The sequence below is a fragment of the Tiliqua scincoides genome, chromosome 12 (genome assembly GCF_035046505.1).
Source record: "Tiliqua scincoides isolate rTilSci1 chromosome 12, rTilSci1.hap2, whole genome shotgun sequence".
Classification (NCBI taxonomy): Eukaryota; Metazoa; Chordata; class Lepidosauria; order Squamata; family Scincidae; genus Tiliqua; species Tiliqua scincoides.
The window spans coordinates 7,759,152-7,785,088 of record NC_089832.1 but is presented as its reverse complement, the minus strand read 5'-3'; the positions used below and the strand labels follow the sequence as shown (position 1 = coordinate 7,785,088).

The 25,937-nt window shown below is 43.5% G+C and overlaps 1 protein-coding gene and 1 pseudogene across 2 annotated transcripts in view; both read right to left on the bottom strand.

The window, feature by feature from the left end:
- Positions 1 to 25,937, bottom strand: part of GRIA3 (glutamate ionotropic receptor AMPA type subunit 3) — a 189,087-nt gene that overhangs the window by 8,885 nt on the left and 154,265 nt on the right. Inside the window, exons 13-14 of one of the 2 annotated variants that reach the window (XM_066640006.1) lie at positions 22,444 to 22,691; positions 21,696 to 21,810 (exon numbers count right to left, since the gene is read on the bottom strand). In XM_066640006.1, coding sequence (XP_066496103.1) covers positions 21,696 to 21,810; positions 22,444 to 22,691 — 363 coding nt within the window. The remainder of the gene's footprint in view (positions 1 to 21,695; positions 21,811 to 22,443; positions 22,692 to 25,937) is intronic. The other variant, XM_066640005.1, reaches the window with a different exon arrangement.
- LOC136663351 (5S ribosomal RNA) lies at positions 7,902 to 8,024 on the bottom strand (annotated as a pseudogene).

Here is a 25,937-nt window from a genome sequence, read left to right as displayed (position 1 = left end):
CATAAAATAATTAACAGCAGCAAAGAATAAAACCATAGGAGGGGCAACTATTGACACTAAAGCATTATTATAACATTATTATAGAGGCACAGAGGGCAGGCAGATACCCATCACTCAAAACACCAGATGAAAATGTTTTGAACCTTCACTTAAAACCCATGAAGGTGGTGGTTCTTAATTCCCCCAGTAAGCAGTTCTATGATTGTGGTGCTGTCATCCCCCTGACTTGGGATAAAGGTGGCACTTGTAGGAGGGCCCCTCAGATTACCTATAAGGGCAGACCAGAATGTATGGGAGAAGTTGGTCCCTTAGATAGCCTGGGCCTAACCTATGAAGGGCTTTAAAGGTCAATACTGGGATAATTTGGGTCTCCCAGTTTCCATTTTGCTCCCTGAACATGCCAGCATTTCACATTTTCTGCAAGACCTTCCCAGAGACCTCCCGTCCCTTTCCAAGGCCCACATATCTCACTTGGTGGAGATTCATCCATCTACATAGGGCCTCAAGGGGTTGGTGAAAGGGCCATTATTCAGAGCGGAATATTCTTTGTACTGCTTCTGTGATTCCATGACACCTGTTTAAAACTTCATTTCATACTCAGCAGGGATAACTCGGTGCTCTACAATTGCTTTTTAATCAGCCTATTGTTCATCAGTCTCTTCCTCTCGGAGTGACACAACCCTTCTCTCATGTTCTACAAACTCTTTACTGCAAATGTGGGCTATTTTTCCCTTTGGTGGATGTAATTTCAGGTTCTTTCTCATCTGGCCTCCTTTCATATCCTGGGCAGCCCCCTTTCAGTTTCATAAACCGTATCGCTATTAAGGAAAAATCGGCAGACTTCCAAGCTTGCATGCTGAGACATTAATTTTAATATTGTTACAGATCCACGTCTTTCTTCTTTTTTACTGTTTGCAAATGTCGCTTAACCATTTTGCCTTTGACTAATTGCATGGGGACAAACTGAATCATGTGCGTTTATGCACAAACACAGATGAACTTTTTCAGCTCTCTCTCTACCTATGTTCAGAAGAGACTTTGGTAGAGGTCCAAGTAAACTCCATTTTAGCATGTTGGAGAGGCCAAGGCACTATGGTGGCACCAGAAGGAAAAAAAAATAAGGAGGGCACAAAAGAGATGATGCACTTCTGGAGGGGACAAATATGTGGAACAAATATCGCCCCACCTATTTGATTTCTGAAACAGACTAATGGTGCATTTAACATTAATGCTCCCATCTTAGAGAAGGAATTGAGCCTATAGGGCTCAATCTTTTTATGTACTCTTTGATGGTAATACAGGTCGTGCCTCGCTAGCCACTGGGGTTCCATTCCAGAATCCCCTGTGAATAAAAAAAAAAAAAAATCAGTGGATACCAACTCAGTAGAAAAATAGCTTTAAAGACCCACTTCCAGGTTTCTTGCTTCTCCACTGTTGCCCCAGAATGCATTGGTATAGGGCTCTATACCTCATGCAGCCACTAGATGGGGTGTATAATGGAACCTAATTAAATTATAATTTACATGAAATGAAATTATAATTATTTAACAGCGCAAAAGTAGGAAATGGGGTTTTGGTGCTTTTTTTCCTTGTTACAAGGCATTTAAAGGTGGACCTCAGTATCAGTGGTGAATGAAATCAGTGGATACCAAGGTCCCACCTGTACACTCTGAGCATGTGAAAGTGTCTTTTCTTCAAGTTACCACAGGCATCCAGCAATTGGGGGAGTGGCAAGGGGTGAGCTACTTCTCTGAAGGGTGCTGCCTTCTCACCTCTATCTGGTGCCGTATATCTGAAGCAAAATCTTACACCTGAACTACAGCTTTCATTCAGTGCCAAGCCACATAAGGAGGCTGCTCTGGTGTAGTATTCATTCCACCAGTATTCCATCAGTATTCATTCTTTTTTCCTTAAAACATCCACATGGGGTGGGGGAATCTTGCTCAGAACTGGAACACACACACACACACACACACACACACACACACACACACACACACACACACACACACAGGGACTTCTTGCCTGTGCATGGCTTTTATCCTGAAGATTCACCAATTAAAATGATTTGCTCTCTCACTGCAGGGCAATTCTTTGCTTCAGCAGGGCAATTTTTGAGGTGGAAACAGCACTCAGGAGAGAGAATGAACCCCTGCCTGAATGCCTTGCTCTTGTACCAAGAGCAGAGTGGAGGAGTGTTTCACCCTGGGTGCACCTGTGAGGGGGTGCCAGTGTGCCCATTCTTTTGAATGCCTGGTAGACCTCCTCTGAGGGGTGGGGTGGAGGATCTCAGGGAAGAAGCTAGGTTTACCCACTGCTTCCAATTCTGAGTAGACTTAGCCTCCCCCAGAGGTTCTCAAGGTGGAGGCCAGGTCTAACCATGGTTTCAAGAAGCCAAGGGCGGGGCAGTGGGAGCAGTCCACCCCAGGTACGTGTGGTGCTAGGTACACCAAAGCTTGGTTTTACTGAAAAAAGAGGTGCTTCTGACTGGGACCACATCTTCAAAGCATGCCTTTGCATGCTTGCTTATCTTGGCTTTCAAGGCAATAGTGTGATCCTATGCATGTTTACCCAGAAGTAAGTCCTACTGCATTCAATGGCTTACTCCCAGGTAAATGCCCATAGAATGCAGCCTAAGTCAATTCCATAAGTGGGGAATATTTGCAAGGGAAAAATCAGTGGGAAGAGTCAAGCACACTAATCCAACTACCAGCTCTGCCCTAAAACTCCCCTCTGCATAGTTTGGAACCCCAAAATTGTTTCGCAGAATGTAATTCTGTCCCGAAATCTGTTCTCACCCACCCAATGAGAATATGAGATTAATATTTGCTCTAGATAAAACCAGGGTTGATTTAGTGCTAGCGTTTTGAAAAGGTCCCAATAACAATTGCAAGCATTAAAAAAAAAAAATCATAATGGGCTGTAATTTTAAATGGCCTTAGCAATGTGCAAGCTCAAAGCTCACTGACCAGAGGAGTTGTGACCCTCTGTCACAGTGGCACACAAACCCCCATGTTGTCATTGCCACAAATGTTGCCATTTGCAAGTCAATGATATGCCTGGCACAATGAAAATTATAGGGAGTGCCGCGTTGATGCTAATAGCCTCTAAAAGGGAAATAAAGGACTCTGTAGAGAGCTTTCCTCTTCTGGATAAATCGTGTCCCATTCAGCATGCTAAGGAGACACAGGCCTTGCTTGGCAGGGAGGCAAAATGAACAGTGAAAACCACTGTCTGCTGAAACGCAGCCAAGAAAAACAGGGTTCCCCTTTAAACCAAAGTGAAATGCTACCTTAAAATGAATACTACTAACCATTTGCTTGGGAACAGAAAATGTCAAATAAAAGACCTCCTGATTAACATGAATCACAGAGCTAATCATTTCCTTTCATTGGCATTTAAACAATACAGTAGTAAATGGGTGAGGATGGACATCATGGAGGGTGATTGCCATTTGCAAGGAGACAATGGCCTGCAAGCTTTCTACCAGGGAAATGGGCTCCACTCTCCACACTGACTAATTTGCTGAGAAAGCCCAGAAAATTGACTCTAAAAGCCCAGCACACTGTAGCTGGTTTTAGCCATGTTCTAAGATGCACTTCTCTGTCAAGCCTCACTATCAACGAAAACACAATTCTACAGTTTGGACAAGTAAAATAACGATAAGCTTGCAGCCCTACTTGAGTTCAAAAACTAAAAACCGTTACCAGGAGCAGCAGGCACACCAATATTTTAGATTCTTTCCCCAGGATCTCTCTCTCTCTCTCTCTCTCACACACACACACACACACATGTTCAAAGTGTAAAGTGTACACTATCCAAATTGTAATATCACTGTTACAAAATGAGCTTTGATTGCCGAGTGGTAACACCCTCAGTGTTAAGTGCTCCGAAAGAACATGTTTCCAAACACTACATTCATGCATGTTCTTTATCGTCAAGGCACCGAGGACTCTTACGCAATGAGCAAATATTTTCACATCTGATGAAGTGCCATTTTGTGCCTGCTTAAGGGTCTGAGAACTGGGCTAAAATGATTCTTCCCTTCCTGTCTTATGATTTTTGGTGCCTGCAGGCTGCAGCTGAGCCAAGATAAAATGTTTCATCCAGATCCCACCAAACTGAATGCAACCCAGAATCTTAACACTTGCAGGTTTTACAACCCCAAACCCAGGAGCCATATCAAGGACCCAGTAAATTATGTTCAGTTCGGTGGGTCACCGTTCACTCAGGCCTAGCTGAACAATGTCCCCAGGATTTCTCCACCTTTTGTGGTGGAAATCTGAGGTGGCATCTATGAACACATGAAGCTGCTTTCTGTTGCACAGACCATTGGTCCATGCAGCTCGGTTTTGTCCATCTTGGCTAGTAGCAGTCCCTCAGGGTTTCAGACAGGGGTCAGTTCCAGGCCAACCCAGAGATGCTGCCAAGGATTGAACCTGGGGGTTTCCAACACTGAATCATCATGTCCAACCCCTAACCTAAATCATGCTCCCTTTCTCATGTTCCATATACAGGCACCTGCCACTTAACAACGGTTTGCTTAATGACGGACTGCATATATGACGGTGGTCAAAGCACAATAAAGATGCTCTTAATGAGACAGTTGTGTCTCCCATAGCCTGCAGCAGAGTGTCTGCTTACACAACAGAGAGGTTCTTAATGAGAAGAAGAGGCAATCAGTCTTCAATAGCATGTGCAGCCAGCTAGTGTCTGACGGGGAGTGTCTGTTTACACAACAAAGGCAACAGATTGGATTGAATGTCCACTTAATGACCTAATCACATAATAACGGTGATCGGAGAACCTATCCCCATCATTAAGTGGTGCACACCTGTACAGTCATTTGAAGACCTGAAAGCAGTCACACCTGATGTTGGAATTCCTACTGACAACAGAACAAACGAATGCACACATTGGCCAAGGATAACATACTCAATTTTCTTTTCCTGGAGTGCATCTTGAAAAGATGGAAGTTAGAGGCAGAAATTAATCAAGGGCCTTTCTTTTTCAAACAGCAATGAGCTCTTCCCTTGGTTCTTCTGCCAGGTATGAATCCCAAAGCTGAGAACATACTTTAGAGAGCAGGAGATTGGAGGCAATTTGTGTTTGACTCTTTTGACCTATGAAAATTAGCTGCTGAAGTGTTAAATTTCCTTGATGAGCTCATAATCAAGATGAGTCCTTGAAAAAGCTGCAGCGTCTACTCTTCACATTGGGTGTTTCCTTCCGTCTTCTATTAATACATTTTGTTTTTTTTTTCCCAATTACTTGCCTTCTGAACAACTGAAAACATTTTTTTTAATTTGGCTGTTTTCAAGTGTCCAGATGGGGACTTTGATCTCTGTTGTGCTGTTGGTGGAGAGCAATTAAATGCTGTTTTACCTTCAATGTTTCTACTGAATTTAATTCTTTCAAACCATACCACTGGATAAAAAATCACAACAAGCAGGATTGGATATATATGGCTAAACAGCATTGTCTGTTTAAACAGATCCATTATTTTAAAATAATAATAATAATAATAATAATAATAATAATAATAATAATAATAATAATAAAGTCAGAGGTTATCTGATCTTGCAAATCTTTGTAATCTCTTCTGTGAAAATGTTCTCTGTTACCAATGGCTGCATCTGTCTTGATGGGAGTCTATTTATATCTTTTATCAATGCAGCTCAAACATATTCAGCTCTACACTAACAAGATCCTAATTTAATACCAGTGATAAAGCAATAATGCACACATATTGAATTAAGAAATAAAAGCATCTGCAAGTGATTTTAATTCACTCACAACAAATGCTTGTGATTGGAAGACTTTGGGAAGGATCCAGCCAAACCTTCAGCATGCTTATACTGCACTCCTAGTCATGTCTGCTCTGATGTAGGTACTATTGCATTCAATGGGGCTTACTCCCAGGAAAGTGGGTATAATGATTGCAGCCATAATCCAATCCCCCCTGAGTTTCAATGGGACTATGGTTTATGTGTTCAGTTCTCTCAGTCAGCGGGATCTGGTGCTGGATTGGGCCCAGTGTTTGCAAGGTACATGGAATGAGTATTTAAACAAAGAATTGCTGAATACTTAGAAATGTCATTAAAAATCTCAGAGACCACAGCCATTCCAACCTTTTCCCAGAGATTACTGGAGAAGAAAAAGCATCCAAAGTTGTCCTGACTATTTCCCCGGACCTCCCCTCTATCTAGCAGTCTGCCAGCGAAACTATTCATCTCTCTTGTTGCTGATCAGATCACGCCTCATCTTGGACCTCTACACTGACCTGCTGTGGGATTCAGTACAAACTTTTTGTCCTTGGACATTGAGTGGCCTTGCCACCCCGCCCCCCCTCTATTCCAAAATGATGTTCCTGCCTGCAACCTCCACTTCCCTAGCTCCACCATCCTTAGCTGCCCAAGGGTCTTCTACTCCCTCAAACAGCCTCATCCCTTCTGGCTTGCTGCCCCTTATGCAGGGTACCCACTCCAAAATCAGATGCAGGACGCCTCCTCACCGTGGCAAGCCTATCCACTAAGCGAATGAACCCACTTGCATCAGGCAGCAGACTGGGGCCTGAGTGGAACACCTACTGCTCCCCCTGGAACTATGGACCGAGCCAGCCTCTTTACTGGCCCCTTCCTCCTCATGGCCTTTTAATCAAAGCAGGCAGTGTAGGGAGCATGTCCTGCTTTGCGTAAAGAATCTACATGGTGGAAGGGGTGAGGACCCTTGCTTTCCTATCCATTAATAGGAAATTAGGATATTTCTCTTCTTCTTCCACCAGGTGCTTTAAAAGAGCAGGAGGGTGAAGGAGCAAGATTGCTCCTTCTTCTCTGGGCTCTTTAAAAAAAGGAGGAAATGTAGACACTCTGGGAGGGAGCTAGAGAACACATGCTTCATGTGCTCTGCTTCAATTCAAGAGTCTGTGTGAACAATGGAGTCTGGTAAGGGGGTTTGGCAGAGCTATGTGCTGGTCCTGCTCCTCCTTTACTTCCTCCAAATCCCCAGCTCAAAACCCACCTTCTCCACGGATCCTACCTGAAAACACAGTCTATATTTCCCCCATTTGTCCTGGTATTACCTTCCATCCCTTCCTCTGTTGTTTCTCTTGTGTCTGTTTTAGCCCCTTGGAGTCTGGACTTTTCTTCTGCTGCAAAGGGTCATGCACATTGATGGCACTATCCAAATACACAAGTGGGTGCATAAATAAATGATCCTCTTGCTTTATTCATACACTTGCTTATTTAATGAGCATTTACTACTGTTTCAACTACTGCATTTTCCTTGCCTTAAATAAGGTTGTCCTTTATGATAACACAGGCCAACACACATTTTGCTTCCTTAAACGTTACACCAACTCCTGGGTATATTTGGGGTGCTGATTCCAAAAATGGCAGCTGTTTTGCCCTATCACGTCTAGTTTTGGAGACACAGCATAGCCTCTTCAGTGAATGGTTCAAGCAGCTTCCTCATGAGGAAGCCTACACCATGGCTAAAACTAGACGCGATAGGGCAAAACAGATACCATTTTTGGAATCGGCACCCCAAATTCATATCAAACCACCATAAAGTTTGGGAAAAAATTTTCTGACCCTCAATTTTGTAGGCCTGTGATCGGTTTACTTTTCTATTGTTGCCTGCTTTGAAATCTTACTTGGCAAGGAAGCACGTAAATCTATTTCAATAAACACACAGCAACCAACTCCAGCTCTCTCATGGATGCACCTGATTGATTCGCTCATCCTGCTTCTTCCACTTGTGCATTATTGCATTTCTCATGTGTGCCTAAAACTCCCTACAGGTATGCCTTGCCCACCGAATGCATCCGACAAGTGAGTTATATATAAAAAAAAAAATGGTTGGTTGGTTGGCAACCTTCAGTCTCGAAAGACTATGGTATAAGCCTACAGCACCCGGTATTCCCAGGCAATCTCCCATCCAAGTACTAACCAGGCCTGACCCTGCTTAGCTTCTGAGATCAGACGGGATCAGGCATGTACAGGGTGACAATATCTGTTCTAAGCCCCTCTTGCATCCTTCCATAAACATTTCCAGAAAACAGGTTGTCCAATTCAGACCTTTGTCAACGCCTGTCACTTGAATTCAATTTGCAAGTGAATTTGTTCTAGTCTTCCTCGGTTTCCTGGCTTGGCCCTCAGGAGGGTCTGCCTCTCCGAGGAAGATAATTGGGCAAGTGATGCACACTGAGTTATTGGCAGACAGGAATTTATCTGTTTTGTTTTTTTCCTTCCCCTGCACAAATAATTATTTGGGGGAAAGGCTTGTATTTTATTCCTGTCTTCCTTCAAATACTACATTGTCAGCATCTTGCCAAGCACTTCAGATTCCATCAGTATACACTGACACACTTCATCGATAAACTCACAAGAACTATACTTTTCCCTTAGCAGTGGCTGGAAGCTCTGAAGTGTCAAGGCAGCTCTTTTCAACAGGCCTGTGTTCAGCAAGATGTGTAGTGGAAGGAGACATTTCAAAGACACACCTGACAGCATGCACAACTCCCTCCTCTGCACAACCACAGTTTTGTAGGTTTGTGGCTCAAAGAGAAGTACAACAGCCATTGCCCCCATGCAACTTTCATTAGTTTCAGTGGGGTCTCCATGAAATGCATGACCAATGATACCATTCATTTCTGCCACACTTATGGTGGTTTCTACCAACAAAGCACTGGATTGCATCTCTCAACTTTGAAAATAAATACGGATTAAAATATTACATTAAAGATAAATATTCAAACTTCAAATTATCTTTACTGGCAATCTCAGTCAGATTGTCTCGCAGACCCAGGAGTCAGGCCCTCTCAAATTTGTCACAAGCCCCCCCCCCTTATAAATACTCAGCTTCAATTTTTTTGTAACACGTGCACACCCAATTGCAAAGGGCAGCCCAATCTACAACATGCTAGTGCCGATAGAACTCATTGTATGCTTGAGTGAAACTTGAGTACGGGACTTATAATGTCTTTATAATCCAAGAATAAGCAAAAGTATATATAATATGTATAGAGCAGTGATTCCCCAACTTTTTAGCACAGGGACCCACTTTTTAAAATGACACTCTTTGGTTTACCAGACTTTAAAAAAGGAAATCTAGAAGAAATAAAATTTATTTATAAGTAATAATAACCAGAAAAAAGAACCTGAAACATTTATCTCCTTATATTTACACATGCTTGTGAACTGCAGGAGCTCAGCTCTTTGCAGGGTAATTAGCAGCTACAGTTTTTGATTTTTGAATAGCCTCAGGGCTTGAGGCAATTAGTTATCTGATCTTCCCATCACCCTTTGGAGACACGCAAAATCAGGTTGTGACCCACCAGTGGGTCCTGACCCACAGTTTGGGAATCACTTCTTAAACAAATGAAACATACACTTACCAGTTCTTCAGCCAAAGTGAAAAATGCAAGTTGTCACAGCAGCTACGGGCATAATTAATCTGTAAATGTGTACATTATATACAGTACTCATCTCATAGAGTCCCTGAGAAACTGGGACTCAACACAATAGTGCTCTCCAAAAACCAGGAGTCACTCTTAAGTAAGTAATATTACTTACTTACTTAGTAAGTAAATCACTCCTAAGTAAGTTGCTCTGTGAGTTTAGATGGGAGACAGAAAGCTGGGTTGGTTGAATGTGGGTGATCCATCACTACAAGGCAAAAAGACATATAGAGTGGATACCGAAGGCCATCTAATCTGGGGTAACCTATGGGGGGGTATTAGTTGCTTAAGAAGCTGGTTGTTTGAACCCACATGCATGACCAAATTGCCCTTTCACCATAGGCAGCCTGGTCATCAAGTGGTAAGGAGAATTTTACCACTCACCTGGTAAAAGTATTTGGGGAAATGTATGGTTAAAAGGGTGTCAGCAGTGACCCTCTGTTATCCTGCCAAGTGTGGAGAATTTCAACACACACCAGATGCAGCCATGTGGTGAAATGTGCGGTAAAATGGTTAATATCCCGTCAAGTGGTGAGAGGATATTACCACACACGCACAAGTTCAAGAAATTCGGAGAAAGCAGGGAGAATAGTATGATTCTTGTCACTGCTTAGACCTGTCCTAAACCATATGCTTACCTCATGATTATTTCCCTAATCACAAGAGAAGTGTGATAATTTACAAAGGTAAATTATGCAACTTTTCCTTACTATTCCACCTCAGAAATTCCCCTCATCTCTATTGTTGCAAGAATGTCATTTCATGACATGTATATAGTTCAGACCAGGTCTTAGTGAGACATCAGAAACACCTTACTTTCCACAAGAGTTTTCCACATAGAAATGGATACAGGTAGTTTTACCACACACATCTACTTGATGTACGGCAAAATCCTCATGGGTGGATGATACACAAGACCATGTTTCCCCAAGGTGAGACTCAGCTCATCCAGGGTAGCTTGGTCATATGTACAACTCTCATGGTAGTAAGTTACTACGGTGAAAAATTTTGCCTATACACAATCCTAAACACCACTCATTCTTCAATGCAAAGGTATGCTATTTCCTCAGAAACACACCATTTTTAAAGAAGAAAATCTGTTCTTATCAAACTGTTTTGCTTCACCTCACTGTATCATTAAAGACGCATACGATTAAGGCACTGGGTGCATCGACATTAAAAACAGTGTGAACCAAATAACCATTTAAAATAAGCACATTCAAATTTCATCAAAGCAAGGATTATTATCCTAGCTGTTGGCCCACTGTGAATAGGATGGAAATAATAAAGTTACATATCTGAAGATGCCTGACTCTTTAAGCCCCAATATAAGCAGGAACTTTTCCCCTTAGCCTTATCAGCTGCCAGCTTCTGCTCACTCCAAAAGCAGGTTCACACGTTACCTTTTTACTTACCCATATGAATGAACTATCGTGTGAACCAGCATCTAATAACAGCCACACCACTGCTTCGGATCTGAGGTACATATTTTGAATCCAAAGATATCCTGTATGTTGCATTAGCTGAGATGTATGAATGAACAAAAAGCCTTACAGATTTGGTGGTGGTGGTGGTGGTGGTGGTGGTGGTGGAAACTGGCCCAATATGGGAACTGGCTTGTGCACACCGAAGATTGGTGTATCATATAGACACCAGGGTGAACAGAAGCTGGATCTAGGTGTCAATTGCTGGACAATTTACAATAATTAAGAACATAAGAACAGCCCTGTTGGATCAGGTCACAGGTCCATCTAGTCCATCTTCCTGGACTAGGGAGCACACAAGACAGCAAGAGAACCACATCCCAGAGCCATCCCTTGCATTGGCATTCTGAAGTAACCCTCTTCAAAAATCAGGAGGTTGCACATACACATCATGGCTTATAACCTGTGATGGAATTTTCCTCCAGAAATTTGTCAAATCCCCTATTATCTAGGCCAGATGCCAATACAACATCCTGTGACAAGGAGTTCCACAGACTAACTACACATGGAGTAGTTTGTGGCCAACATTTCCAGTTGTTTAACAATGATAGCAACTCAAGGCACTACATTTGCCTGTTAAAATTCTTGATCTGTAGCACCTCGGAGATAAGATTAGGACGGGCTCCTAAGATTAGGATTTTACGGCTCCTGAATGTTTAACAATTGTGTTGAGGAGGGAATTTCAGCAGGTGCAGTTGGTCATTTGCGAGATGACAAGCTGCGCTTGCTGACATTCCCTCTTCTTCACAACTGTTAACAGTCCAGGAGTCCTAAAGTTGAAAGTTTGGCCATCCCTGGATTAGGACTTTACATATAGGTCTCACTTTATGGTTCATGGGATGCCCTATGTCATTGACTCCACCGCTAAGCCACCATGTTGCAACTGGCCTGCTTGGTAGACCTCGTGGTTCTTATGAAAAGAACAAGTAGACCCTACAAGCCTGAAGCCTGCCCAACCTGAAACACCCCACAGAACACAAAAACAGGAGGTTTGCGCAGGAGGGTAGAGCCTCCAATTGCCTGAAGATAACATCCACAAGGTCGCCAGTTCGAGGCCACCGGCACCCTGCAACCTTGAAGCAGATGACAAGCTGAAGCCGAGCTATTCCATCTGCTCTGAGCGTGGGAGGATGGAGGCCAGAATGTGAAACCAGATCAGAATGAAACACCTGAATGTTGTGGTTCTTGAAAGATAGAACCTTCTTTCAATTGTAAAAATCCCTATGGGGATTTAAATAAGCCTGCCTATGTAAACCGTCTTGAATAAAGACCAAGAAAGGCGGTATATAAATACCTGTATTATTATTATTAAAAACAGAACCTGCACACGAGGCTGTCCCAGTGAGGCCCAGCTCCGCCATATTGACCTGCGGCAATTGGATGGAGGACACCATCCTGTGTGGTCGAGGTCTTCTGCGGACTTGCTCAGTATAGACTCCTCCACATTCCGCTTCCTCAGCGTCAGATTAAACCAGCTTGTCACTTTATTATTATTATTATCAATTCTTCACAAGTGTGACAAGTGTGGAGTGGGTGGAAATGTGTGGGTTATTAAATACTTATTTAAGGTCACCGTAAGAACTTGGCACAAAAGATTAGTGTAGGTAGGTGTGAAACTAAGAGGTGCCAAATGGAAGATGTGAAGGAGGTAAAGATGCAGAGACCGTGCGGAAAGGAGTGAAGAAGTCTCCCACAAGGGGAAGATAGGGAGGGGAGAATATATGTATGTAATTAAGCATCCATTCAGCTCTATTTGATGCAACTGATGTGAAAATAAGTTCTACTGATTTGATGGAACATCGTGGCAATGATACGGCAAGTGCTTTGACACAAATGCAAGGTCTACATGTACGCCAATGTCTTTTGTAACTGTAGTTTAGCTGTTTCCCACTATGGGCTCATGCAAATGTGAGGTTAGGCAGAGGACTCAACTGGAAAAGTCCAGGGAAGATCCAGGAATGGGAACAGGTCACCTCAGTAGTGGTGTATGGTCAGTGGTAGACCATACCAGTAGTGGTATATGGTCAGTGGTAGACCATACCACTAGGGCTTGCCTCACCCGGAGCAGGAGGCCAGTGCTTCACCCCTATGCTTGATCTCCACCCATGCAGTGGGCAGTGCAACATCCCAGAGAATGAGCATGGTGATGCACCATCTCCCCACCTGGGCTGGTTTTTTTGGGCTATGATAGAATAGGGAAATTTCAACATGGTTTGTTTCACTGCATTCTGCATGAAATTATGTATCAACGGATATATAACATGATGGTATTATTCAAAAATACCAAGATTTTAAAAATTTTGGCCGGTACTGGTGTCACCCCTCCCTGTGTGCACTGTCACCTGGTGCAGCCCACATCCCCCTAGCCATTGTGTATGGTCAACGCATTATATTCTGGCTGTTACATAATGTCATATCATAATATCATGTTACATAGAATGCCCAATGTTGTGCCATGGGTAGTTTTGTCTAAAAAATATAGCAGACAAGAGCAGCAAAATGGGGTGGACCTGTGATGGAGCAGAGAGGACTTTGTTTCTGCTGCACCCCTGGTTCCATGCTCCCAGCATGCTATTTTAATGGGCAAAAAGATTCATTGAAAGGCAGAAGAGAGAGAGGCATGGTTGAGCCCATCCATCAAAATGGAAAGACTGACAAAATAGAGCCATCCATCAAAATGGAAAGTCTGGAGGTGGGTCAATTCCATTCTGAAATCCAAAGCAAACTAAAAGGGTCAACTCACACATGACATTGCTATCATCATTGTGTTTTAAGCTGCAATGTGTACATGCCAACATGTGCATCGTACAGACACTCCCTTGTTATACTCTTGGAAAAGGCGGCATTGCTGGGGTGTGTGCCGGGGGTGTGGACCTCACTGGTTGACACCACTACTGGCCAAAATTGTGCAATCTTGGTACTTTCGAATGATACCATCATGTTATATATCATCCAAAGTGGAATTTCATGTGGAATGCAATGAAACAAACCCCGTTTAGTTATCTGTATTCTATCAAACATTACGGCCAAATAACCAGAAAAGGAAAACACAACTGCTTTCTGTAACAAAAGTATTTTCTTAACTCAAAACTGACCAATGAGACTGATTGCCAATGAGATGTTATTATGACACAGCAAGGAACCAGAATGCCAGATGCAAGGGAGGGCACCAGGATGAGGTCTCTTGTTGTCTGGTGTGCTCCCTGGGGCATTTGGTGGGCCGCTGTGAGATACAGGAAGCTGGACTAGATGGGCCTATGGCCTGATCCAGTGGGGCTGTTCTTATGTTCTTATGTTAACCACTAAGGTAGTACGAGTTAGTTCTCATTTCCATCTAACAGAGCCAATACTATAACTTATATTCAGTTGTGTGTCATCAAGCTGGGCACTGATGCTATGTTGGTTCCTGATTTGTTGGGTGATCTGTACTGTTATATATTTAAATAAATAAATAAAGGGAATGGGGGTGACACCAACCCTAATGATGACACTGCATTTAGTCTGTGCGTTATGATATTATTATTTGTTCTGTATGGTTTAGTATGGGAGGTGGTCCTTCATGGGGGTGACGTAATCAGCTCTCGTACCAGGTGATGCAAACCCCAGTGACGCCTCTATTTGGAAAAGAAATACTTCACCGGTTCAATCTCAGACTTCCAAGTGGGGATGCGAAAGACCTTAATGAAGTTCAGGCCAGCTGCTGCCAATCAGTGTACACAATTAACTAGAGATGGACCAGTGGGTCTGACTCAACAAACAGCTTCAGGGAGGAATGACTGACAACCTCTCTCTTTGGTGACTTTCCATGGGACTCCCTTGGAAGTGAGAACTGTCTCACAACTACCTTTTGCAAAAAAAAAAAGCCAGATCTGGAGTGTCTCTTCAAAAGACCTCCAACCATAGAACAGCTACTTTTGAACAACTGTCTTATTTACAGTTGAGAAGAGATGCTTTGTAAGTGCAGGATATGAAGACATTATAGCCTGGCACACTGAATGGGCGGCAAACGTCACTTTCAAAAGAGAAGCTATTTTGAACAGAATGATCCCAGCCCTGCCAAAAAGATGCTCATAAAACATTTTTAAACGTGCTGGAAAGGGAGGGGAGAATAGAAAGGAAGAAAATGAAACCCTCATTTTAATTCTATGGGTGGGGGGAAAAATCCTCTAAGTAGTTTTGACAAGACCTTCTCTTAGTTCCTTGACGGGAAAGGGCATGTATCTGGTGCAGATTTCTGCCTTGACCCATATTCTGTTCCCTGGTGACATAGCCTGGATGATGGAGATTTCGGGCTGAAATGGTCTCCCAGTTCTTTAGAGCAGCTCTGTGCTCAAGACACAAATAAAACACTGAAGTGAGCAATCTGCAGGTTAAAAACAGGAAAATAAAGGTTCTTATTTCCATATTCATTTTCTATCATGGAGGGAAAGGAAAAAAAACACACAGACAGGGCCAGAATTTACACCTGAGAGTGCATTTTATCAGCACAGCTACTAGGGTTAGATATTTCTGAGTTCTTGCAAGCCCTAGATATCCCCATGGAGTTCTCCCCCACCCCTACAGATCTTCCCTTTGCATACTTAACTTATGGAACTCACTGCCACCGCTGTGATCAGCTTATCAAAGGATTACTGGACACGTTTATGGATGACGAAGATGGAAGGTGATCTCTGCTGGATTGGCTCATAGGCCTGACTGATCCTGCATCTTAAAAAGGGTTTATGTAGGAAGCTGCCCTGCATGGAATTCAGCTACAGCAGCACCTCAAATGGCATGGGGGATAAGTCCAAAACATCATTGATCTAATAGGCAGAAAGTGAGTGCTAATTGGCCCAGAGTGCACTGCTCCCATTAGTTAAAACTGCTGTCAATTAGGCTGGGGCAAGAAGCACTGTAATAAGCTAGCATTATGGAAGGGGAGACTGCATTGGTTCATCTAGCTCAGAACTGGCAACACTGACTGACAAATGGCTTTCGGACAGGGATCTTCCCCAGTGCTACCTGGAAATGCTGCCAGGGACTGAACCTGGGATTCTTGGCATACCTGGTACGTGCTCTACCACGGAGGTGTGGTCCCAACAGCCTCCTACAAGGCCAGTCAGATGCATCCTCTGACCTTACAAGCACAACATGAGAGCATCAGCACTCCTTAGTCCAGTGATTTTCAACCATTATCATCTGATGGAACCCTGTACAGGCACTAAAATTGTTGTGGTACACCATCTTTTTTTTCTTTTTTTTGACAATTGACAAGGCACATCATGCTGCCTGCTGGAGGCTCACATCTCCCAACAGCTCTACTAATATATGACCCTCCCGCAAATGCCCGTGGTACACCAAAGCGTGGTTGACAGTTGCTGCGTGCGTGGGCTTATTATTATTTTTACTGCATGAACATTCTATGCTGCTATCATGCAAAACAGCCATGACTGATGGGTCTGTTAACTGCTGGTGATGATAGGATCAAAATAGGGTCTGCTTTTTCCAGGAACCAGAAAAATAGGATCTGTCTGGGTAAAAGGACCTGTCTGCAATAATGCTGGGGAAGAGGGGGTTAAAAGGGAGTCCTTTGCTAGCTTGAGAGAAAGGTGTAGCACTGCGAGCGCATGTAGGAAAAATTATTGGACTGGATTTTGAAGTCTTTTGGGAATCAGAGACTATGCTGTCATTTAGGCACATGGCTTCATTTTCAGAAGAAATGGAAACAGAAGCAAGCAAGCCTCATTCTAACTCATTTGCATTCGTTTGAAAATGAGTGTGTGGTGGACTGGACACAGTGGCGCTTCCACTGTTTTTGGAACCCCCATTCATAGTCTTAAAAAAATAAAAAGAAACAAAATTGTTATTCTTACTTGCAACAAGCTGTTCCCTGCCTGAGCTCCACCATACAGTAGCCTCCTTGCTGCAGGCTTTTGAATTAGCCGTACGCCCTGGGATGTGCCATTGTTGCAGGGAACCTTGGGTAAAAATAGGGGGCACGTAGGACGCCAATGGCATCTGGCTTTGGCTCCTGGACCTCCAGCTGCCGCTCCCTGTTATCACTGAAAGGCTTATCCGCTTGGCATGACTGAACAGAACCTGACTTTTATATGATGCCTCAGTAGCTACAACAAAAGAAATCTGACCTTGCTGTGATCCTATCATCACTTTGTACAAAGAGACTCCAAAAGCTCGTGGTCTGCAACTGGACAGATGTTCAAAGGGCGAGCAAGCAGGAAATTAAATGTTCCATATACTTGCATAGGTAATGCTATTTTAAAGGGTTGCGTCAGGGAATAGGCTGTTGAACTCATAGGCATCCTAGGATATTTTTCACACCGAGTTTTTATTCCTGGGGGTAATGACTGAAGAACTGCAGGCATTACACAAACCTCCGTTTGTTTTAATCAGGAGACAGTTGTTGCTGTTAGCCAATATGATTAAAGTAACTGATGGTTCCATTTGCTGGGCTGATAAAAGCATCCCTTATTAAGTTACGCAGGAGGGAGATGCAATAACTGTCGAAAGATTTTCCTATCCATAATCTTTTTGCAGTGGGGTTGGTTAACTATCAAAGTGATTACAGGTTATTATAATTTTTTTAAGCAGCAGATTGTGTAAAAAACAAAATTGCAATCTGAAGACTTTAATGGAATCCTTTCAGGTATTGCTTTTCAATTAATGGCACTAATGATGGTTCCCCAAACGCTCTTTCCCTGCCAGGGTTATTAGTTCTGTCAAATGGACACATAGTTGGTGTTGGTATTCTTTTTGCATCTTTTTAGATTGTGAGCCCTTTTGGGACAGGGAGCCATTTAGTTATTTGATTTTTCTCTGTAAACCGCTTTGTGAACATTTAGTTGAAAAGCGGTATATAAATACTGTTATTATTATTATTATTATTATTAGTTTTTTTTTTTTGTGGGGTAGGATGTAGCTTGAGGCTTCCCCATTGGGCATGTAGAAATGACAATGCTTTAACCCTTAAAGCCATATGTGACCTGGTTGAAGGACTCTCAAATTAAAATGCAAACCAGAAAAAAATTATTTGTTTATTACTTGTTTAACCCCTGATAACTGGGTAAGAGGCAACTTTTTCAAGTGGGTGCCCCTCTTTTATTTAGCAGGGGGAGAGTAACTGGCCCACCTCACCCCAGCAGTGTCTTTTCTAGTGGCTGTCTGCTGGTGTTGCATCTTTTTAGATTGTGAGCCCTTTTGGGACAGGGAGCCATTAGATATTTGATTTTCTCTGTAAACCGCTTTGTGAACATTTAGTTGAAAAGCGGTATATAAATACTGTTGTTATTATTATTATTATTAGTTTTTTTTTTTGTGGGTAGGATGTAGCTTGAGGCTTCCCCATTGGGCATGTAGAAATGACAATGCTTTAACCCTTAAAGCCATATGTGACCTGGTTGAAGGACTCTCAAATTAAAATGCAAACCAGAAAAAAATTATTTGTTTATTACTTGTTTAACCCCTGCTAACTGGGTAAGAGGCAACTTTTTCAAGTGGGTGCCCCTCTTTTATTTAGCAGGGGGAGAGTAACTGGCCCACCTCACCCCAGCAGTGTCTTTTCTAGTGGCTGTCTGCTGGTGTTGCATCTTTTTAGATTGTGAGCCCTTTTGGGACAGGGAGCCATTAGATATTTGATTTTCTCTGTAAACCGCTTTGTGAACTTTTTGTTGAAAAGCGGTATATAAATACTATTGTTGTTGTTGATCCTTCCTTTCTCAACCTCCCCAAGGAAAACTACATTACACAGTTACATTACCCTTTGTCCCATTGGGCTACCAGCAGCTGAAAAATATTCCATCTTCCCATTTCTCTTTCCGCAGCTGGAGTATTACTAGTCTTTGTTTAAAGCACTGGGGGGTTTGAAGCACTGAAGAAACGCCCTTGATCCCTCCATATTATATTTATACTATCTGCGTTGCACATACCTGAAAGCAAAAGGCTGTTGGACTGTTTTTGTTAAATTTCAAGAGATTCGGCTAGGAAAACAGACAGGTCAGAAAAGGAATCAAGGCTTTGGAGCAATGGGAAGCCATTAGTTTGGAGCAGGGGTGCCCAAACCCCAGCCTGGGGGCCACTTGTGGCCCTCGGGGCTCCCGATCAGGCCCTCGGGGAGCCCTCAGTCTCCAATGAGCCTCTGGCCCTCCGGAGACTTGCTGGAACCTATGCTGGCCCAATGCAAGTGCTCTCAGCATGAGGATGACTATTTAACCTCTCACCTGAGCTGTGGGACGAAAGCTCCCTCCAGTACTTGCTGTTTCATGTCTGTGATGCAGCAGTGGCAGTGAAGGAAAGGCTGGCCTTACTTTGTGCAAGGCCTTTTATAGGCCTTGAACTACTGCAAGACCTTCATTCATTCATACAAGTTGCATCTCTAATAAATTCATTTATGTAAATTTATTCAAATTTTAAATGTAAATTAATACTTTTTTTCCTCGGCCCCCAACACAGTGTCAGAGAGATGCTGTGGCCCTCCTGCCAAAATGTTTGGACACCCCTGGTTTGGAGAAATGAATCTTGACCCTGACTATTTGGTTTGGCAAAATCTAAAAGGAGAGCGAGTGCTTTTCTGTGTAAGTTAGGCTGAGGCAGAACACAGGTTATCTTGGAAAGAGAAAGCCAAAGGGGCTATTGATGGGACAAGGAAGAGCTAGCTAGTTCAGTTCATTTCCAATCAAAGCTCCTACTCCTATGGAAGTCCTTCCTGCTTCATCATTTTTGGCTTTTAGGACTGGGTGGAGGTAAGGTGGGAGATGATTTTTGCTTTCATTATGCACCATTGTTTTAATGGTTTGTATCTTAGCCACTATGTAGATCCACCAGGAACAATCAGGAGATGCTTATTTTCCCAACTCAGAGTGCGAATTGGGATCCACTGCCAACAGTATTGTGTGAATACTGTTCTCATTAGAGCGCTCCTGTACCTTAAAAATAAAAAAGGGACACATCCTTGCAAATCTTGCATGAGCAAGTCCTAATTTCCCCTTGCACACAACTGTTAAAGGCACAGGAGCCTTTGCCAGGGAAGGAGTGGGCAGCCCTATTATAAACAAACAGCACAATCCTCTGCATGTCTCTTCAGAAGTAAGCTTCATTCAGTTCAATGGGGCTTACTCCCAAGTAAGTGTGTATAGGACTGTAGCCAAAGTCTTGCAAAACATTTGCTTTAAAAAGCAAGTGGTGGGCCTAAATACCGATTTACAGATTTTTCTGAATGCCCATAAGCTGGAATATGCAGATTTAAAATAATAATAAAAAAAGATTAACAGCATGTCAACAACCTTGTAAGTAAGATTTCTCATATATAAGTAATGAAACTTGAATACAGGTTGGGCATCCCTTATACAGAATTCTGAAATCCAAAGTATTCAAAAAATTGTAACTTTTTTTAATGCCCTCAAGTGGAAAAGCTCCACCCCTGACCTCATATGATGGCTTGCACAATATTAAAAATGTGGTATAAAATTACCTTCAGCCTATGTGTATAAGGTGTATGCATTTTAAAAAAAATGAATTTCATGTTTAGGCTTGGGTGTTATCCCCAAGATCTCTCGTTAGGTATATGCAAGTATTCAACAACATGGAAAAATCTGATATCCAAAACATTTCTGGTTCCAAGCATTTCGGAGAAGGGGTGCTCAACCTGCATCTGGTTTTGCATTTCCACAATACCTAATATGCAATATTTTTCAAAATGAATAATGATTGGTAGCAACGTATTGGCCATTCTGTCAACAAAGGCTCTCTAACAATGCAATGCTAAAAGCAAGCAATAAACTTAATAATAAGCAATAAATTCCATTTCCTATTTTCTCCAAATACCCAACTCCCTATGCAATGCTAACAGAGAGCTTAAACACCACCACCAAACAAATCATGGCTAGTATCCAAATTGCTCCAGGGCGTGCACCTAAAGTACTCCTGCAAACATACTTGGTGAGGGTTTCTTGGTAAGCTCCACTTCCCAGTGCAGCTCTTGAAGGTCAGCCTTGAGTGACCCTGGAAAGAAGAGCTACAGCGGAAGCTCATCAGGCAGGATATTCCCAGACACCTGCTAAACTGAAGCTGAAGCCTCAAGCAGGTGGGTACAGCTGACCACTGGAAAGCCCAGTCCCTGCTCCTTCTCCTCACCATCACTGGTCATGCTACTCTGCCACAAGGAGCAGCTACTTCCACCAGGTCACTCCCTTGCTTGCAGGGTGGAGGAAGGAGGTGGCTACTGCTCTTCTTCCTCACCTTTGGGACCATCAATGGTGAGAAGAAAGAACACCAGTCACTTTTGCTTGTCTCACCTATTCTCTTTGGACTGGGTCCAGAGGAAGAAGGGGAGTGTGGAGGTGGCGGTGATGGAAGGTCACCAAGGAAGGGTCCCACTGAGCCTGCCTTGAGGGCCCCGCAGAGCCCAGAGCCAGTGCGAAGCCCCTCGTATGCACACATTGATGCCCAAACATGGAGTTGATGCCTATGGGCTCTTTGGATCCCATTCAATGAACGCAACTTCAGCCAGCGAGCATCTGGCTCATCCCTGTCTCTCTGTTAGTTAAATAAGTTTGACCCAAGTTTGACCACAACAGTGCCAAAAAGTAACAGAATCCAGAAAGATGGCCCAATTGAGCAAGTTACTAGGCAAGCCAAGATGGCCAGGATGCTTTTGAGATGGTTCTCGTTGTCTGCTCTTTTTTCCCTGATGCATAAAATAACAGCCTTGCCGATTACTCTTGACTAAGGTACCCGATTGTGGTGACATTGAGGCTGACCTTGGAGTCACCTCCCCCGCTGCCGCACTCTCCTTTGTCGTACCACCATTTGTTTTTCAATTTGTCCAAGAGGCCTTGCTCATTCAGTTTTAATACTGCCAGGTTAACAGCATTTCTTGAAACGATAAAACATAACTCGTAAGAATAATGCACAAGATGCTCGGTTAAGTCGTCACATGTATCCACAAGAGGACAAATTGGCCAGTGTTAAATTTTTTTTTGTTTGTTTGTTTGCACAGGGAGGTGGAGCTGTCGAGATGCGTCTGTTACAGCAAATCACAGGGGTTAAAGTTTGGAAAGGTGGCATGGAGGACAAACACTCGCTCAAAAAAACGGAAGTGCGCGGGATAGGGAAAAGTTGTCTTTCGAGGAAAAAAAGGAGGACAAAAAAAATAAAAGAGGCCACGAGAACACCAGGTCATGCAATTAATGCTCGTCACGTATGGCGGTTTTAAACTCGGGCTTTTACCATTTAAATTGAAAAAAGCCACTGAACTGTTAAATTAAAAACAGCAACAAACAATCAGGAAGGACAACGCGGAGAGAACATTTACAAAAAAAATGGATGCATTAAAGTCAATGAAACCATAAATTTACCATCTTAATTTAACTCCATGGAATACGGAAAGAGATTTTTTTTAACTTTTTAAGTTTACCTCAAATCCACAAGAAAGAAAATGACAACACAACACATCAGGGTAGGTGGAATACTATAACAACATGGAGATTGTTATATTATTCCACCCACCTTAATGCTGAGCCTTTAGGAGTTGCTACACCATAGCCTTTGGAATCCAGGTTCCCACCAACTTTCATTGTGTCACAGGGCTTTCGTTGTTCAATGTACTCATTCATGGTCGATTCGAGCAGGAAGGCAAACTTCCCCTTTGATTTCCTCACGCGGGCCACTCCGTCTGCTGTCGTTTTGGCAAACACAGAGGGCTCTGCCGACTTCATGTACGACCACATTTTCTCATAGACAGCTATTTTGGATCTCTGTGGAAGGGGAGAGGAAAGAGAAGTAAAAGTTAATTTGCCGTGCAATGATCTTCCTAGACTAGACTTCAAGTTATCTGCTCCAATGTATAAAGCAAGGAAAAGGGCCACACCTCAGCAACACAGACCATGCCAATGTGAAGAAGGGCCCAAGTTCAACCCTTGATCTTCTGACAGGGCTGGGAAAGACCCCTACCCGCCCTGGAGAGTTGCAGCCGGCCCAATACCAAGCTAGGTGGACCATGGTCTGATTCTGTGTATAAAGCTTAAGAGCTGTTTTCTACAGTCCGACCATCTAGCTCAGTATTGTCTACACCAGTAGTCTCCAAACTGGTGTAGACAATACTGAGCTAGATGTCTCCAAACTGGAGACCACCACACACTGCAAAAGCTGTCCCTGTCCTGAGTGGCACTTGCCATTCCACTGCACCACCACTTCTCTCTTCACCTGATCTGGGCGTTGGGGCGCTCTGGGCAGTCACATCCATTGTCCATTGCCCCAGCCGACTTTGCACCAGAATTTCTGGATAGATGCAACTTCCCAGAGTGTCCCTGTGCCCAGATCGGGGGAAGAGAGAAGTGGTGGCACAGAATGGTAAGTGCAGCTCACTGAAGGGATCCAGCCCATGGGCCATAGTTTGACAAGCCCTTGTCTACATTAATGAGAGGTGGCTCTCCATGAATGGACTTCTCCTTGATCACCCTGAAGATGCTATCAGGCACTGACCCTGTGACCTTCTGCATGCTAATGAGATGCTCTACCACTGAGCTACAGTGTCTCCTTTCTGGAACAAACCAGGATCCAGGTCGCTTAACAAATGCCCCTTTCAAGTCACCAGGAGACTATCACTTCTCTCTCCCAATTCCCTTGGCCAGGGGAGAAGGTAGTTCAGAGAAACAAAAGTTCTCTTGCCTGATACCCTGGGGATAACACCAAAGTCCCTAGGACAGTCCAAAATTGTGGCTGTGATTCAGTTAACACCCATGTTGCATGCCAAGTGACAACTGCTAGTGTACTGTAAGAATTGAAATTCTATAAGTTAAAGTCCTCAGTCATCCCTTGATGACTATCCACTATCTCTCTGATTCATGACTCTTCTTTGGAAAGTTGCTTCATTCCAGTCACCTTCTGCTAGAGATGGATAATTTTGCCCGGTCTCTGCAGCAATGTGCATTCGCTCTCAGAAGAGTCAGCTCCAGAATGGATGGAGACCCAAAAAGGTGAACCATTACGCCTTTCGGGATGCAAGTGTAGGTTTGCCGGTTCTCCAGAATGGGCCTGGGGTCACTGAAAATCACCATCAACCTCCAGGCAATTACTGAAAGTAATCCTGGAAATTTTAGCAGGGCCTCCAGGAATGTCCAACATGTCATCATGCTGGGGAACAACAAAGCATTAGGAAACAGAGTTAGAGTGTGTGTGTGTGTGTGGGGGGGCTTTAATCAAGAAAAAAATGTGCCACTGAGAAGCTTGGGAACAACTATCCAATTTGTTAGCTCCAATTAGGGTTGCCAATGTTGCTTCTGGGAGGGCTCCTGTAGCTTTAAGCAGCTGCTTAGAAGGCAGAAATCAGCAGGGGGTAACTGTTTTCTCCAATGCAATGAATCCCCAGACCAGGAAAACCAATTAGAAGATGGGGCTTCAGATTCCATTGTGGGGCACAAAAGCAGTCCTGGGATCACAGTTGTTCAGCTGAGCTGATGAGACCCAGCAGGGAAGATGTTCTACAATTATAACAGATGGTATTAAACGTTAAATAACTGCTTTAGCCACCCAGATACTTTGAGGCTCTGCAGCAAGTCTCCCAAGGCCAGACGTTGGCTGTTATGCCCCATTTTTAACTTTTGTTGATCATGAAATGCAAAATGCAGGTTCTGCTATTCTTCCTACCGCTCATGGTTCTGCATCTTACAGGGCTTCCATTTGTCTTAGTATCAAACTCAAGGTGCAAAGATACAGTCTCAGTAGCCTCACATGTTGTTCAGTGGTTCCAGTGGTCTTGTAATTGAAAATATCTTAAAGGTCAGCCCAGACCAAGCCCACCAGGAGCTGAGGTACATGAAACCAGCCCCCAGCCCAACTCAACCCTTTCCTCACTTCTTATGACACTTGCTGCGGCTCCCCTTTTTATTTATTTATACAGGTATTTATATACCGCCTTTCTCTGGTTGTCAGATTTCTCCTCGGACTTTAATCCAAGGCGGTTTACATAGGCAGGCTGTTCTAAACCCCAGTAGGGATTTTTACAATTGAATAGTTCTAGTCTTTCACATAGAACTCCTCTTTCCAGTTGGATTCCTTCCCGGTCTGGTCTCTCTCTGTCTTTTCTCCTGTCTCTATTCGGAAAAGGCAGAGCCTTGACAGAGGAAGAGAAATTGTGTGGAGGAGTGGTCTAGGACAGGGGTGCTCAATAGGTGGATCGCGATCTACCGGTAGATCGCGAGGCAAAATGAGTAGATCGCAGAGCCCTGTCTCTCCAAACTGTTAATGTCAGTTTCGTCTAGTAACTAGACAAAGCTGACATATTTAGCTGACACTAAACTGACACTAAAACTGACACTTTAGCTGCTCTTCAAAACTATGCAGCAACTCTTCAAGGCATGCAGCAACAAAACTGACGAAACTGACTAGACTCCAGCAGGGGCTCCATACATTAAAGGGGGTGACTGTCAGATGCTTCCTTCCCCCCTGGTAGATCTCTGGGCCTTGCTGGGTTTCAAAGTAGCTCTCGAGCCAAAAAAGTGTGAGCACCCCTGGTCTAGGATGTCTAGATCAGTGATTTTCAACCAGTGTGCCATGGCACATTGGTGTACCACAAAAGGTCTGCAGGTACACCACAGGAGCTTGGAGCGCAATAGTTGAAAACAGCTGAAAAAATGTCTAGAGCAACTGTCTGTAGTAACACATTGTTTGTCCTTCTTCCTCCTGCTGGCTGTAAGAAACAATTCATTAGTATGCAGGAAAGTCCTAGAAAGTGAGCCACAGAACCTGGCAGAGACATCACACAAGGTGAAGACCACAGAATTCTATGAGGAGAAAAATGTTGAAAATCACTGATCTGGATACTGTCAAACACTCTTCTCCACTGTCTTCCACTCATCAGAACAGCCCTGCAGGATCAGGCTAGGGGCCCATCTAGTCTAGCTTCCTGTATCTCACAGTGGCCCACCACATGCCTCTAGGAGCAGGGCCTCTGAGAGGAATTTTATCAGGGGGTACAAAGGGGGAAATTTGGGAAGGGGGAA